Source organism: Onychostruthus taczanowskii, unplaced genomic scaffold (assembly GCF_017590055.1).
Source record: "Onychostruthus taczanowskii isolate IOZ18803 unplaced genomic scaffold, ASM1759005v1 scaffold3, whole genome shotgun sequence".
Taxonomy (NCBI): Eukaryota; Metazoa; Chordata; class Aves; order Passeriformes; family Passeridae; genus Onychostruthus; species Onychostruthus taczanowskii.
Genome location: NW_024500349.1, coordinates 21,576,685 through 21,592,974, shown reverse-complemented (window position 1 = coordinate 21,592,974; position 16,290 = coordinate 21,576,685). Strand labels below are relative to the sequence as shown.

Sequence of the window (16,290 nt, the reverse complement as noted above, 5' to 3'; positions counted from 1 at the left end):
TGTCCCCAGCACCTTGACTGACACGTCTGTGGCTGCTGGCACTGCACAGGGGCTGCTGAGTTTGCCAGTGGTCAGTGGAGAGCAGACAGCGTGCCCGGGGAGGAGGAGGCACGGAGAGGCTGATGGAATATTGACCTGGTGACTGCAGAGAGCCAGAGGGGAAGGAGGTGCTGGAAGGGTGAGGAAGCACTGCAAAAGTTTGCCCAGAGAAATTGTGGATGCCCACCCTTGGAAGAGCTCAAGGCCAGGCTAAATGGAGCATTGAGTAACCTGGTCTAGTGGAAGGTGTCCCTTTGCATGGCAGGGGATTGGAACTGGATGATCTTTAAGGTCCCTTCCAACCCAAACCATTGTGTGATTCTGTGAGAATTTTCATCTCAAAAGGCAAAAAAAGAAAATCTGGTCACACAAAGTTAGGCTGTCCTTGTCCAGCTCAGATTACTGCAATTCAGATCATACCATTGCACAGACAGCTGTGCTAGGATCTGGTTTTCAGCAATAAAGATAAATTTGCTTTGCTCAGCCGCATCCTCATCCTAACAGAAACCTCAGGGGTTGCCACTGATCCTGTTGCTCTCCTGCTATGAAGCAGAGGCTGCAGTTCAGCTTGTGAACACGGTGACACACACAACTCACCTGTCCACAGACCTGTCCAGTGACTGACAGCTCCCAGACAGCGAATCATCAGGGCTGATGAAAGCTTCTAGCATCTGACAGAGAAAGAAAAGGGGAAACAATAAAACCATGCTCTGTAGCTCTCCAAGCTCCAGAACTAGCAGACCTCCGCAGGGTCATCCATTTATGATGTCTTCTCTGCATTATTGTTCTCTCCAGCTGCTGTTTGCTGGTAGGAAAACTGAAGCAAAGATCATTAGCACCCTGACGTTCAAAGCGTGCGGAGAAGTCAATGAGATTCAAAGTGCTCAAAGAATTTGTGAGTAATAATAATATTACTACTATAGGAAAATATGTATCAGGACACAAATGATGTGCCCAAGGCCAAGTGGATATTGTGTACCACAGGCAGGATTGCAGCCCTGGGCTCCTGACTTCCCGAGCTGCCCTGGCACACGAGCCCAGCCTTCCTCTCTGCTGATAAGCGCAGCATCATCAGGGCTTTGGCTGGAAGAACCGGCTTGGCACTCACCAGCTCAGTGAGTCAAAAGCTGCATTTGTGTTGCTTCCTGGATGAGACATTGTACTGGCCAGGGTTATTTATAGCTGGCTAGTAACAATAGAGGGTTTGTAAGGAGTGGTAAACCCTGGAGCTGTGTGCATTTCCACATGGAGCAGAGCCTGCTCTGGGCCACACTGTGCTGCCAGCAGTGCCATGCTCCCTCCTGGCTGAGGACATTCACTAACCCCTGCTCCACAGCTCACTCCTGGGAAAGCTGAGCAACAAGGGTTAAACACTATGTGCAGCCACCCTTTGCTGCTTCCCACATCACTCCTCCTTCCCCAACAGGCTCCCTTTCCCCAGGCTGTTCCCATCAGCCCTCCTCAGCCAGTTGTCAGCACAGCTCATGCTGTTTTGGCCAGGCAGTCCCAACTGCAAAGTGCAATTTCTCTCCTCTTCCTAGTTTTCACCCCAAAACCTCCTTCAAAATGCACTAGACCAAAGAGGAGCAAGCACTCTGACAAAAGCCACTCCCCACCTCTGCCAGCCATGCCAGGTCTCTTCCAGCAGTTAAAGCTAAAACAGACTCATTTCTCAAAAGCATAAAATTGGGAATTGGAGCATGCTCCATACTCAGCCTCTGTTCATCTGCCAGGCTGGTCTCAAGACCACAGTTAGATCACAGGCTTGCACAGGGGCATTCCGCAAAAGGCAGCAAGCTCCAGCTTCTGAGTGGTTTTGCATGAGGCACTTATGGAAGCAGCAGTACAAGAACATTCTGCAGGCAAAACCCATGTAGGGAAAAGCACAACTGCTCAATGAGGAAAGACAATAAACCCCAAACCATTCCCCAAACCCCTTTTCTCTGTTTTTAATTCACCAGCAAAGGGCTGTGGGCCACCCACAGAGTGATGCTGGGGAAAAGCAAGGAGAGCATCTGGGAGCCTTCATCCGGAGCAGGCTCAGGGCTCTGAATTAATGGAGCTCCACAAACAGCCAGTGGAGGTGGGCTGATTTACACCCAAGGGGGTCACAGGGACCCTCCCCCTGCACACACACACTTTGTCTTAATCCTCCCCAACATGTTTGGAGGCATGTGAAAACAATAGAGAGCCAACTTTTGGCTGCAAGGAACACACGATACATCTGTACTCTGACGCTGCCAAGACTCACCCGGAGTGACTTCTTATTTTATTAATGGCTGTATAATAAACTGTTGAAAACACAACTTTGCCATGGAAACACTGGCACAGTCTGCATGCAAATGTGGAGCTAGTGGGTGCTTTTGGGTGTAGGAAATACATATCTCCCCAGGAACATCCTTGGGGGCCAGCATAGCAGCCTGATGGATTGAGTTTAGTGCCTTCCAGATGTCCCTCCTGCACACTTGGTGCTGTGTTTCCAAGAGTTTTGTAAGAATGGCGTGCTCAGACAGCCCAGCTGACTTCACAGGATCTATACTAAGCTCTTCAGAGCTACAGATTGAGCAGGAATGCAAATGGAAAGGAAAGTGTAAGGTGCTCCCACTGTGGCCCCTTGACACTGCAGAGTTTCCCTCACCTTGGGTACCAAATTGACTGGAGAATGAGGTACTGCTCAGCACTGAGGAACTTGCTGCTCTTTTATTACTGAGGGAGTGGAATATACACTTTCCTTATTAAGAGTTAAAAAAATATAAATGGGGGAAGGACAGAGACACAAAACCACAAAGGTTTTGGGCAGAGCCAAGAACTGTAACTGGAGCTCAGGCAGAAACACCACATGGGAAGCAGCCAGAGCTGCTGATATCCCCAGGCTGTTGCAATCTAAGGCAATCGGTTGCTTGGCACATTCCATCACGGTCCTGGGATTTGGGAATGCTGGCAGCTGGTGCATACATGTGCCTCAGATCTCTGCTGCTCCAGAGCAACCTGAGGTGCCTGGGCACATTTGCCATCCACACTGACTCTCAGGGTTCCTGGAAATCAGACTTTCCCAGGCGTGTCAAGCCCGGGGGCACCCATTCCTGGAAAAAGCTGGCCTGAGCCCCAGAATGTGATGGTGGGAACAGCTCTCCCAGCACAGCCAGCAGAGCTGTCCCGTTCCAGCCAGGCCCCCAGCCCCACTCACGTTCTGGTCCATGGTCTCGGGGATGAACTCGCCCTCGCTGTTGATGCTGGTGTAGGACCCCTGGCGGGCGATCTGCTGCTGCTCCTCGGGAACGCTGCCCGGCGGCGGAGAGCTCCGGCCGGTGTGCAGGGAGCCTGGGACAGGGACAGACACGGCTCAAGGAGGGCACCCACCAATCCAAACCCTTCCAGAAACGCTGTCCCAGTGAGCACAGAGCTCCTGGGTGTCAGCACAGGAGTCCAGGGTGGTGTAATAAGTGACACAGACTCTCAAGGTATTCACAGAAGGCCAATTCACTTAATTAAGAAACCCATTGCTTTTTATACCCTAATTCCCTACAGATGGACTTGATTGGTCCTTTAATTAAAACACCATCACCACTGGCTAATTAAGAAACCACTCTTTGGAAAACGTATCTCCATAACATATCCATCCATATCTCTACATTCCACATGTTCACAACACCAGGTGCAGCAAGTTAAGATAAGAACTGTTTATAATTCTTCTCTCTGGGCTTCTCACAGCCTTCCACAGAACGATGCCTGGGAAAGTTGTCTGTTTCTCTCTGTGACCAGAGAGCTGCTGCCACAGCTGGGTTTGAACTCACGAGGGTGGGAATGGAGCTAGAGGTGTGATGCTGTTTATGGGCATCCTCCAAAGCTTTAGCACCAGGGAGGGTTTGTTACAGTGGGACCACACAACATGTAGCAGACTTGACCTTCAACACACCTTGGATCGTAAGATTTGTCACTGTATCCAGGTGTGATGCTAGAAAGGAAACATCTCTGGGAGTTCTGCTGTGATACAATCAGTCAGTTTCAAAACAAACCACAAACCACAAACCCACCTCCCCTTTGACCTCTGGGCATTCCCTCCCTGAGCAGGTCACTGCCTTGTCCAGGCATGTGGGAAACAGCCTGGCTGTGCTCAGTGCAACATCACTGAAACACTTGCTATATAGGAAACAACTTGCACTCAAATACCCTCTTCTCCCCCCTTTCCCTGCACGAAAGTAAAGGCAAAGAAAAACCAGCCCTCAAATCCAAAAACCCCAGGGCAGGAATGACCTATGGGATCAGTTTGTCCCATTTTTGGCCAAGGGAATTGTCTCCCCTGTCTATAACCCTAGAGCCTCTATCCTGTGCATCCTATGCACAGACAGCAAATATTCCACTGGCTCCCTCATGGGGCTCGTTTAGCAGAAGGTGATTTTCATTTTGCACCTGGGAGAGAACCCCACAGCTTCTTTATGAAGATGTTCCGTTCCTCCTGTTTATTCCCCCAAATCCACTCTATCCTTGTGCCTTTTCCAGCTTTAGGGATTGCTGTCCTTGCTTGGCCCAGCTGCAGAGTCTTGGCTCTGCTTGACTGCCTGCAGTCCCTCCCCTCCATCCCTGTGCTGTCATCACTCCAAGGCAAGGAATTGCTGACAGAGATCCGTGTGGATCCGCGCTTGAGCTTCAGCTGGCACCGTGCAACGTGAGCTTTCACACAACACAACAACTTGTTTTCATGCAGACTTCTGAAAAGCACACTTCCTTGAGGAGATGGAAAGCGCATGGAGATGTTTCCTCATATTTTGTATCCATTTTGTGGCACTCCCGCCAGTTCTTGTGTTCATTACCACCATTTGCTAACAACATGCCCAGGGCTGAGCACAAGAGAAAGGTACTGGGAGGGGGCCTACCCCATCATGGAGAGTCAACACTGATCTATCCAACAACACTTCTGCCTCTTCTGCATCACAGTTACTGTGCCAGATGGATCTCCGGAATAAATCCCTCTGCATGATCAATACTACCAACCCAGGTTCCCATCTTTGACTTAAGCAGATACACATCAGGAGCTGTGAATGTTAACAGTGTGACACCAGCATTAAAGATCATTAAATCAGGCCTTTTTGCTGGATTTACAGCAAACACAAAGATTTGTCTGTCCATGCTACATCTTCCTTCTGACTCCTTGCTTAGATTGTAAAAATAAAAGTCATATGGCTTTGAGTTACTTTTTTTTTTCTTCTTCCTATTTTCTCCTTCACAGATTTCCTGCAGGATAAGAACACAGTGAAAAAACTCCAACTGAAGTAATGCCAAGATCAAGAGAAGAGAAACTCTCGAGTGCTGCAGCACTCATAACGAACTGGCTTTCCACCAGCCCTAAAACAAAACCAGTTGGGAAGTACAGCATCCTCTCTTTGAGGATAAATAAATAAACTTTTAACTGTTGAGCAGTTCGGGCACCCTGAATAAATCACTGCATCAGCAGCCCCTTGTTTGCTTAGCAGATGCCAATCTGGAGTGCAGCACAAGGACATTTGGGTGGCTCTTGCCCCAAAAAGCTGCTGGAGGATTTAGTGAGGTGTAGCTGCTGTATCCTAGCTCTGCTGAGCATTTCTGTTACTGCTGCAATGAGGTGTGGATCTGTTCATGCACTATTGGGATCTCTTGCTCCAAGGACCCCTTTGCTATCCAGAAACCCTTTGACTGTGATTTAACAAAGATCTGTACATGCCCTGTTTGATCTGAACCCAGGGAGTTAAACCAGATTTATCACAAGCACAAAGACTTCCCAAGATTTCCCATCACCTGTAACAACTACTCCCAGCCACAGATCAGCTGTTTGACCTTCCAGAGTCACATTTCCTGCCAAAAACTTTAAAAGGGAATAAGACACCAGCTATTTCCCAGCAGGTAAGGAAATCAAACAAAGTGCTTAGGCTTTTGCATGCTTGGAAACTGCTGGGGTGAAGCAGATCCCTTTTCAGCCAGGCTGTTTGGGTAGAAGTGCTTCCCTAAGTAATTCCTGCTGCTTCACACCTCCAGGAGCACTGATTGCTGTTGCTTTGCATCCATGCATGTTCTTCCACCTGGGAGAAACATGGAGAGGTGCTGGGAGCAGAGCTCTGGAGCTCAGGGTTGATTTCCCACTCCAACCCTATTCTGCTCTGTTAACAAAACCTTAGGCAATCTCAGCGCTGCTGGAGCAGGGGAGGAATGGAAAATAGGGGTCAGAGAAAGAGAGCAACAGTGGTACTTCATGGCAGGCTTAATTCATAGTGGGAAAAACACATTGGATACACTGGATAATGGTGATGAATCCACCCTGAGGCAGCGGAAGAAACAGACAGAAAAGCCCAGATGTGCCCATTGGACACATCACAGATGCTCTTCACCCTTGCCCTCATACTCAAGAAACAGCAGCAGCACCAGGCAGGGAGAGGAGGCCCCCAAGGGACTGTCCTGGGGTCTGTGGTACATGCTGACATTCCCATGTGAGCACGTCAGCTCCAGTGGGGATGGGGCAGGCCGTGAGGCACTTCTGTGCAGGCAGAGCTCTGGTCAGATCTCACAGCTCTGTTTGGGATTCCTGAACTCAGAATTGGCCCTGGTTGAGCATCTGACCTCAGGTTCCCTCTGCAGCAAGGTGCTCTGGGGGGGGATTCCTGCTCCACTTACACACACAAATGTAAAGCCACAGATTTGAGAGGAGAGCACAGCGTGTCCTGAGGACATAGAACCAGGACAGCACGGAGACTCAGTCACTGCTGGCACCCACTGGGGCCTTTCATGTTCCCTTCTGATATTTTATTTAAGAAGTGCCTTTCATGCAGTATGTGCAGAGCTCGTGGTGCTGCACGTACAGCCAGCTCCCCCGTGCCAGGCTTGGCTTCCCTCCGCCCCCGCATTCCCTGGCTTCATCTTCCCCTGCTCTTCCCAAAACTTCACCCACTGCTGACCAGCATCAAGCAGGGAAGAGAAGCCCCTGAACAGCCAGAGCTGGGGAGGGTTTGCTGGCAGCTGCCACCACTCACAGCTGCAGCCACAGGGAGCCCAGCCCTGGGATGACGCTCCCGAGCAAGGGACACGACGTCAGGATGTGCTGCTCCTCTGAGCCCTGGCAGAAACACCAGGCTCAGGACAGGGCTGCACAGGAGAAAGATACAAACCTGCTGGAAATTTCTCTCTCTGCTCCTGTCAAGGGGAGCTGTGAGCAGATGGATCAAATCTCCCTCAATTTCTTCTTTTCCAGTGGGATCCCTACAAGCCTCCCTCTTCTCCTTGCTGATCCTTCCGAGTATGGATTTCTACATTTTGATTTGAGGCAAATTTAGGGTACTCTTAAACTAATAAGCAAGACAGAACCTACTTTCTAGCTCTAAAGCAGCTAGCATGATGCACACAGATAAATTTTCCTCCTCTTCTCAAAGCAGAGCAGGTTTCATCCATCCTAACTCCTGCAATACTCCTGGTCTGGAGAGAGCTGGCAGGCACATGCAACCATGGCTCAGCAGCCTGGTTTTCCATGAAAAAAACCCCAGTAAAATAAAGCTTCTGGTAAATGTTTCTATTGAAATGGTGATGCTGAAATGGGCTGTTAAATAATTTTTGGATAATGTTCTGAAACATGCATTTCTTCTAAGTAAATAACAATCCTCAGTAATCTGAAAATCCAGAACCCAACAAGTTTTCTTTTTTCAATCCAAGTTCCCTTGCACTTTTGCTGGCCACCAAAAAACTGGAAGGGGATTTCCACTGAAAAACCTTATGGAGGGAAAAAAAAAAAAAAAGAAAAGAAAATATTGACTTTGCATAAGGTTTTTCAGGGACACGGCATGAAGACATTTTCTGCCCAGCAGAAGCAAAAATAGCTAAATCTTCCCCAGAACATCTACCTCCCTTCCAATGTGCTTGTGCCAATTACATACAGTTTTATTATTTTCCACTGCTGTTTACATGGCAGAGTCAGCAGAAAAACATGAGACATCTCAGAAACACAGAGAACATGACCCTGAACTACCTTTTAGTATAAAGACACTTTAAATCTCCTTTTAAATGTGGTTTCAAGAGAAAAGCTGAACTGAATTAAGATCCTCTTTTGATAGCAACCACTTTGATGACAGCAGAAGGAAAACACTGTGAAATGCCTTGTGACTGCAAGGGAAGAAGAGTTTCTCCTAGAGAATTCCAGCCTCTTAGGATGCCTTTTGACTATGCACCAAGTTCAGTGAAATCCCCACTGCAGGAAAACAAAACACAGCATCATGTCTGTCTGTCTGTTCCCTGATGCTCCATTTGAGATGCTGCTCTCCCTTTCAGCTTGCTGGAGTTTCTGCCCAGCTGCTGGATTGCCCAGTTCTGACTCAGGAGGTTAAAAATGCATCTGCTGGATTGTGAGCACCCCCTAAGCAGAGCTGCAGCAGCTTCCTACAGACCCCAGATAACAGAGAGGAGTGACCTGCTGTCATGCTGAGGGCTTGCTGAAACTTCCTAGCAAGACTGATGGCTTACATGGAAAAAGAAACAGGTATGACAGATGCTTGGGCTGGTTACTTTTGCTACCTGACCATGTAAAAGTGCCAAGGACTGAGAGTTTGGCACATTAGCTCCTGAAAATCCCAACATTAGCACACTCTGCATGCCACAGCTGGTGCAGCCCAGTGCTCCTCCTCCGTTATCTTGATTAAAGCAGCACATTGTGTCCATCCTTCCACTCTGCTCTTCAAGCATTCCCTCAAAATCCAATTGTACCTCAGGCTCTCACCCTTGCACAGCTGATATCTCACCCTTTGTCTGCCTTGCCTTGGCTCAGGGCATTTGAGGCAGTGACACCTCACAGTCAGTGGTGCAGAGCTGGTCAGGAACCAGCAGCTCCAAGAAAGGAAGGACAGGCCAAAGCATGGAAATAAGAGTTGGAAGGAAAGGCTTAACTTTGCAAGAACCCATCTTCCCACTAGCACAGCTACACATGGAATCAATCCTGCCCATCATGCTCAGGCTCACAGGTCAGTGACAGCTTCTAGTGCCACAGCTCTTTGCTCATTAACACCCTAACAGGTACCAAAAAAACCCAAAAAACAGGGCAGCAGAGAAATTTTGCTCAAGCACATTTTCTGCTGAGACTCTGTGCTTTATGTGTCCATTTCATTCAGGGTCATCTAGCGACTGCCAAAATCTCAAAAACCATGTGAGCTAGGAAAAAAAAATAGAAAAGGTTAACCCTGGTACATCCAAACACCAGGCTCAAGGAGAGCCTTTGCACATGTGCCACCCATCCATGGCATCAGTGAGAGCTGGGCATGGCTGCACAAGGGCTATGCTGGACCTACCCTAGAAGAACATTTGCTATACATCTTGTCTGAGATGCAGCAAACCACAGGGTTGGTTATCAGCACATGAAACAGAGAAGGGGTGAGTCCTTGGAGAAAAACACTCATTTGTTGCACAGAGAAGAGTTTGGAAGTGTTTACTGCCATATAAGTACAGAGGATCTTTACAGGATGAAGTATTTCTCCATGTGTATTTCTGAAGGAGGGCTCCACTTTATTCAAGGCTATCAGTTCTACAGCTGGCAAGTACTTGCATGAAAATAATAAAGATCTGTAGAAATTACCCTATAACCTGCACCCAGAGACACAGCAGAGAACATTCACTGTGTGAAAAAGTCATTCATCCTGCCTGCAGGCTGGAATATGAATAATTCTGCTCCTGCTACACAGCCCTACATACTGCTTTACCAGCTCTGCACAGGGTGCCCTGCTCTCTACAAAATCCTCCAAGGTTCTTCACACAAAAGCTCCTACAGACAGCATACCAACAGGATTTCAAAAAGCTCAAAGTATTTTAGAAAGCAAGGAAAGCATAAACTCAAGCTCAGAAAACCAAAGAGAAAACAAAACAAGGCTACAAACAAACTCCAGTTCCTGCAGGGCTGCAAGAGCAGATCAGGTGTTTGCCAGCCTGGTTTCAGGGGCTGCAGGTACCTGCGTCCAGCACCTCTGAAGGAAAGGGAAGATCCCCTCTCTCTGGAATGACACCACTGGACACATGCCCCTGGAAAACCCCAGAAAGAGCTACCACAGATGGCATTTCACCCACAAGAACAGATTTGTGGCACACAGACACATATTTGGTCTTTATATGGTGAAGCTGGTCCCAGCCCAGGAGCTAAGGAGCCTGAGCCCTCTCAGCTACATTATCCTGCCACCTGAGAAAGGGGGACAGATACTCAGAGAACAACAGCACATGCTTAAAGGAATAACCAAAGGTCCCAAACTGTCTTGGCTTTCTACAGATTATCACTCTTCACTTTGATAAAGCTCAGTGGAATCAAACAAACTGGACATTTTTATCACTGCATTTCCCACCCCCAAGTGACAGCCCAGGTGCCCCATTCTCTTCACTTCTGTGCTCAGAGTGGCTCTGCTCAGCACAGCCTCCCCCGACCTGCAGAGCCTCTCTTCCTCAGGCTGAGGACGAGCAGCAACTGCACTGAGTCACTCTGGGGGACAGCAGGGTGGCCATCCAGGCTGTGACACCCACGGGGTTGTGACAAAAAAAGAGGTTTGAGGGTGGTGGCCAGGTGGAAGCGGCACAGAGCTCCCCAGGGAGCGGTGTGTTTCACTGACCTGTGGAATACTTGCGCGTCCTCTCCGAGTCTTTGTACAGGGAGCCCATGATATCACCCATGGATCTGGAGATCCTCATCTCATGCTGCTTGCTGTTGTTGGGCTGCAGGAGCTGGTGATCAGACAAAGGGAATGATCAGAATTGGCCAGAGCCCTGTGGACACACCATGTGAAACCCTGTATTTGGCTCCCAGCGACCCTATTACCCAAGAACTACTAAAAAAAAAAAAAAGGAGACATGCACGTAATCTAGAGTGATCCAAAAACCATTCACAAACAATTCACATCTGCTAATAAAACAGTCTAATAAGATTAAGCTCCCACAGATAATGGCAAATACAGATATTTGACATAAAAGACCGTTCCTGCACTGCATTAACTCCAGATAGGTACAGAGACTGATCACTGGACTGAAAACACTTGCAATCCCAAAATCAGCACCTTTCCTCCCTGCTCCCTAGACTCCAGTGGCAGCTGAGGCACTGCAGAGGTTCCTCTGCAACAGGGCAGAGGAACAGAGAGGGGAAGGTCAGGGAAGACAGGTAAGGGAAGAGCAGCATATCCAGCTGGTAACTTGGTAGTGGCCAGGTTTTAATAAGATTCTTAGACCACACGTTACAGTGAACTGTGATTTTTTGATAATTTTATGTATGAACCGTGTGCTCTCACACACAGGAGCATGGCCACATGCTTCAGGAAGAGATGGACCTGCTCCCAAGGGCAGGCAGGGATCTACCTGGCTCCTGCTCTCAGCAGCTCACTTGCAGTACTGCTGTGCTCTCACAAATTGCCCCATTTCCCCCCAGGGTTTAGGAAACCTCATCTGATGCCTCAGTTTCCCCTGGGACTTGCTCCCTGCACTTCCCAAGCCTCTCAAGGGCTGTGAGCACCCAGAGAAGAATGGGGATAAGTGAGTTTCAAGACTCCCAATCTCTCCAGTACTTCTAGGAAATAAAAAGAAGAAACAGAGTTGCAACATCCACAAATCCCTTGCCTTACAGCCTGTGCTTGGGGCAGCACGACATGTGCTTTGGCAAGACACTCTGTGCAAGCGAGGTCAAGCTAACAGGCTTAACTGCAAAACCACTGAGCTCAGGAAAAAGCTAATAAATAAATAAAGATGGAAAAATCCCAGACAGTTCTGCATGAGACAGAAGGATTCTCCAGTTTGCTCTTCCCAGCCTTCAGCACGGCTGCAGCACATGCAGGGAACAGTCCCCACGCTGCCACCCAGCATGGCAAGGGCCAGGGCATCACCCCGAACACAGAGGAGAGTGAAAAGGAATGGTGGCAGCATCTCCAGAAAGAAAGCAGAAGGAGTCCTCTCAGCCTTTAGCCTTGTTTGAGGGTCAGCCTGGTATTTAACCCTTCACAGGATGCAGGAGCCAGAGGGAGCTGAGCTCAGCCTCTGGGCTACTATCACAGGAAGATTTCCAAGCAGCTGAGCCAGAGCAGGGCTGAGCCCCCTCACAACCAGCCTGCCCTCTGCTCTGCACCATCAGGAGACTCCTGTCCACTCCCCAACACAATAACAAGGCATGTCAGGCCGCACACAAAAGAGCAGAGAAGGTGAAGGGCTCACATTCGCTTTCTTTGGAGCGCTCACAAGGATCCGCAGGCTCTTCAGGGAAGGGCTCAGCTCCAACTGTTCCATCGCTTTGTCCAAGTCTTCCTGGGATTTCAATGGGATCAGGAGCTGGAAGGGATTAAACAAACACCAGAGGATGGCAATGTCACACTTTTGGGTAAACAGAAGGAGGCAGATTCCTACAGGGAGCAGCCTGGGAATCGGGGGATGAGGGAGGAACAAGCAGGTGACGGAAAACACGGAGCCCCCCTGCCCTCCAGCTCTAATATTTTCTTCCAAGACCTCATTTACCAAGGAACAGATGCAAAAAAAGTCACAACAAACAACATCTGCAAGGAAAAAGCTTAAAGGTCACACCAGCAATCCAGTGTGGGAAAAGGAGAGGGCTGGGATGAAACCTTGGGATTGCTGCCTGCTACTCTGGGGCTGCTCTGATTCTGCAGGCAGGATCTGCTGCTACCCAGCCCCAAAACAACCCCACATGTTCCAGCTGGGTTGATGGTCATGAAGTGGTGCTCCAAGACACCAGTGAGTTGCACCCAAGGATTTACTCTGGCAGATGCTTTGTGCCCTTCCCTACTGCTGCAATCTCTGTTCCTGCACACCAACACAGCTCCCTAGTGTCTGGCCATCAGGTGAAACCAGGGAATATCCCACAAATAAAAGTATTTTCCCTTTTGATGTGAAAGGTGTGCATTGCTCTCCTTCCAAGAACCACTTCTTTCACTCCCAGCAGAACAAATTCAGCTTCTGCTCTTTGTAAGAACAGAGAACTACACAGTGCCGTGTCTGCCAGGCAGCAAAAAGTCCTGATGTTTTCCTGGGAAATGGAGACTATTGCCCTCATACCTCCATGGGGAATGTGACCCTGCCAACCTTGCTGTGTGGTGTACCATGTCCTGCAGACAGCCTGCAAAGCCTCCAACGCCTGACACAGCTGCACTTCAGAGGAGCTCTGTGGCCTTCTGCTGCCCTGGGCCAAGATTCAAAGCACAACTTCTTGCCCCTCATTCCAGGATATTCTGCCTAATCTCATACCAAACAGGCCTCAGCCCCTGCAGGTTGCCTCGGGCACTGGATCCAACACAGCACATGTTATTCTCATGCCTGTGCCAAAGTACACTGTAACTCCACTGAGCAAAGGCACCGAGCAGCCACAGCTCCCAGCAGGCTCTCACGGGGAGCCACAGCTTCCCAGAACTCCTGAAAGGTGGCTCAGCCCTCCGGGTGAGCAGAGCTCCTGCCACCAGCCACAGCAAACCCACCTCAGAGCAGCTGCCACACAAGGGGACGCTCACAAGCCCACTGGGACAACCTTTTTGATCCCAGGGTGGTGCCAAGGGTTTGGCTGGTGGCCTGTAGGCAAATACACCTCAGACTGTGTGCTCCTGGCCTGGTGGCCAAGAAGGCCAGTGATACCCTGGGGTGCACTGGGAAGAGCACTTGCAGCAGGTCAGGGAAGGGATCCTGCCCCTGTGCCCAGCCCTATGAGCACATCTGGAGTGCTGTGCCCAAGAGACACACATCTGGACTCAAGAGAGACAGGGAGCTCCTGCAGCAGGGCCAGCTGAGGCCACAAGGAAGATGAAGGGATTGGAGCATCTCTCTTTTGAGGGAAGGCTGAAGGAGCTGGAACAGTTCAGGCTCAAGAGGAGATGCTCAGAGGGGACCTCATCCCTGTCTGTGCCTGTCTGCAGGGAGGGCTCAGAGCAGGGACCAGGCCCTGCTCTGTGGGGTCCAGCAATGGCACCAAAGGAATGGGATGGAATTGATGGCTAGGAAGTTCCCTCTGGACATGAGGCAGAACTTCTTCCCTGTGCAGTGCCCGAGCCCTGAACAGATTGTCCAGAAAGGCTGTGGGGTCTCCCTGCCTGGGGATATTCCAGAACCATCCAGACACAACCCTGTGCCATGTGCTTCCCTCTCTCTTCTTGACCCTGCTTAAGAAGGGAAGTTGAACCAGATAACCCCATGTGGTGCCTTCCAGCCTGACCCATCCTGTGATTTTCTCTCATCCTTCAATCATATTTGAGTGAACAACCTGTATTGCCCACAGATATCAGGCAGAGATGGTACTGAGATGTCTCCTAAGTGCAGTGCCCAGCCTGCTCCCTTAAGCAGTAGAGGTGGAGAGATTCCCTCGGGGCACTGCTTAACCCTCTTGAGGTTCACAAAGGCTCTGCCTCAAGCACACAGAGCTCCTCCTCTACACACCCCCAGACAGAACTGAGAATGGTGGAGAGCTGCTCTCCCTTGTTTCACCACCAAGCAGAATTTGAACTCTAAGCTCAGCCCCACTGCTCACCCATCCCTTCACTGAGCTCCTCACAAGTGTTCAGACCAATCCCCCAGCTGCTGCTCTGAACAGAATGTTCTGTAGGTCACTTCATCTCTCTCCAGCATCACAACGTGAACATGTTTGCATGCCTCCTTCAGAGGAGCCAAAAACATCAGGGAGAAATTGCCCTCTTGTAAAAGGGACTGGAGCCAAGTATTTAGCTTGGCTTTACCTATTACCCACATCTGGAGAGAAAATTCTGCTCCATTTGGCTTCCAGACTGTGGCACATATGGATATCAGGAACAGGTATCTGCTAGGCATGAAAAACAGACTTGTGCAGAACCATGGAAGTAATTGCCAGGGTAGATTTCCAGAAACTGGGTTTATTTGAGCTAAAGACTGAGTAGCTGTGATTAACAGCAAAGTTTACCTACACAGAAGTTGCACAAACAGAGCTTATTGGATTTTTTTCCTTGCTTTTAAATAGTATCCTCCCCTGGAGCCTGTTGTTTTAGTGGGGAATTGATGGTCTCTCCACAGCAGGTTGAAAAAGTGAGGGCAAAGGCTGAGGTCTCACCAACTACAGCAGCACTGTCAGACCTCACTCCATAAGACACCTCAGAAAGCCAAAGAATTGTAGGAAACAGGGTTGGGGAAAAATCTGAGAGGTCAATTAGTTCATCTTCCTGCCCAATGCAGGACCAACTGGCATCAACAATTCTCGACAAATGTTTGTTAAATATGCTTTTATCTCCTCCCTCCCCTCTGCCATTTCCCCAGGCTTGAACTCTCCCTAAGCTCCCAGAATGAGGGGCAGCCTTGGAGGAGACAGCAGGAGGTCAGAAGAGAAGTGGTGGCACATGGAGTTTCAGTGAACTTCTGCCCAAGATCACACACAAGTTGGTGTCTGTGCTGCCCCTGGCCAGGCCAGGCTTTGCTGTCCCACTCCTCAGAAAGATGAGCCCAGCCTAGAACTAACACAGACATGCCCCACAGGGGACACCCATGGCCAGGCCCTGCTCTTATCTACAGCAGCCCCAGCCTGCTGATTCCGTGGTCCCACCAGGATGTGATTCATGTGTGCCCCTGCTCCACCCAGCTGGCATGCTCGTCTCACTGAGCCTGGCTTCAGGACATCTCCTCCACCAGGACAGGCATTGCCACTCAGTGAGATTTTGCAGGGGCCTGCTGACCTCAGTCTAAATTTGGTCTACAAGGTGCCACCGCAGGAGAGGTGTCTGATGGCAGCAAAGAATTACTGCACAGCTCCCCTGGAGCATAAAGACAGGGTGAAATATTTAACTGCAATGAGTCTGTGGTCATGTTTCCTCTGAAACTTGCAGTCATGACACCAAAAACCCTGACCCAGGAGCCAGATGCTGGGGTGTCACCACGTGTGCACGTAGGCTGTGTCCCCAAAGATCCCTCTTGTCTGTTTACAGTGTTTCCAGAACAACAACCCTGAGTTGCTACTCCTCAGACATCTTCCCAAAGCTGTGGGTTCTCACGAGGTGGAACTTTTAAGTCTAGGAAAACAAAGCACTGCCCTAAGAAATCAGGAGTGCCCAAAGGCCTGCTCATGGCCCTGCTATTTGCTGTGCACATGGCAGAAAAGACAGCCTCTAACATGGGATAAAATGCATTATTTAAGCTTCTGTTTGCTGTTGTTGGAAAGAAATCCTCTTCCAGTGGGAAGAAACCTGGAATGAAATGAGTCATTCCTGGGGAATTCAATGGCAGGCTTTTCCCGGGAGGGCTGTCAAAGAATGCCCAAGATTAGAAACCTGACTG

General features: G+C 49.5%; 1 protein-coding gene across 5 annotated transcripts in view; it reads right to left on the bottom strand.

Annotated features, from left to right (window-relative positions):
* The window catches only part of LOC121338070 (mitogen-activated protein kinase kinase kinase 3-like), a 78,227-nt gene that overhangs the window by 14,298 nt on the left and 47,639 nt on the right, over positions 1–16,290 (bottom strand). For all 5 annotated transcript variants that reach the window (XM_041408641.1, XM_041408645.1, XM_041408642.1 and 2 more), the window contains 4 exons: positions 12,214–12,327; positions 10,632–10,743; positions 3,227–3,360; positions 637–710 (listed from right to left, as the gene is read on the bottom strand). In XM_041408641.1, the coding sequence (XP_041264575.1) occupies positions 637–710; positions 3,227–3,360; positions 10,632–10,743; positions 12,214–12,327 (434 nt within the window). The remainder of the gene's footprint in view (positions 1–636; positions 711–3,226; positions 3,361–10,631; positions 10,744–12,213; positions 12,328–16,290) is intronic.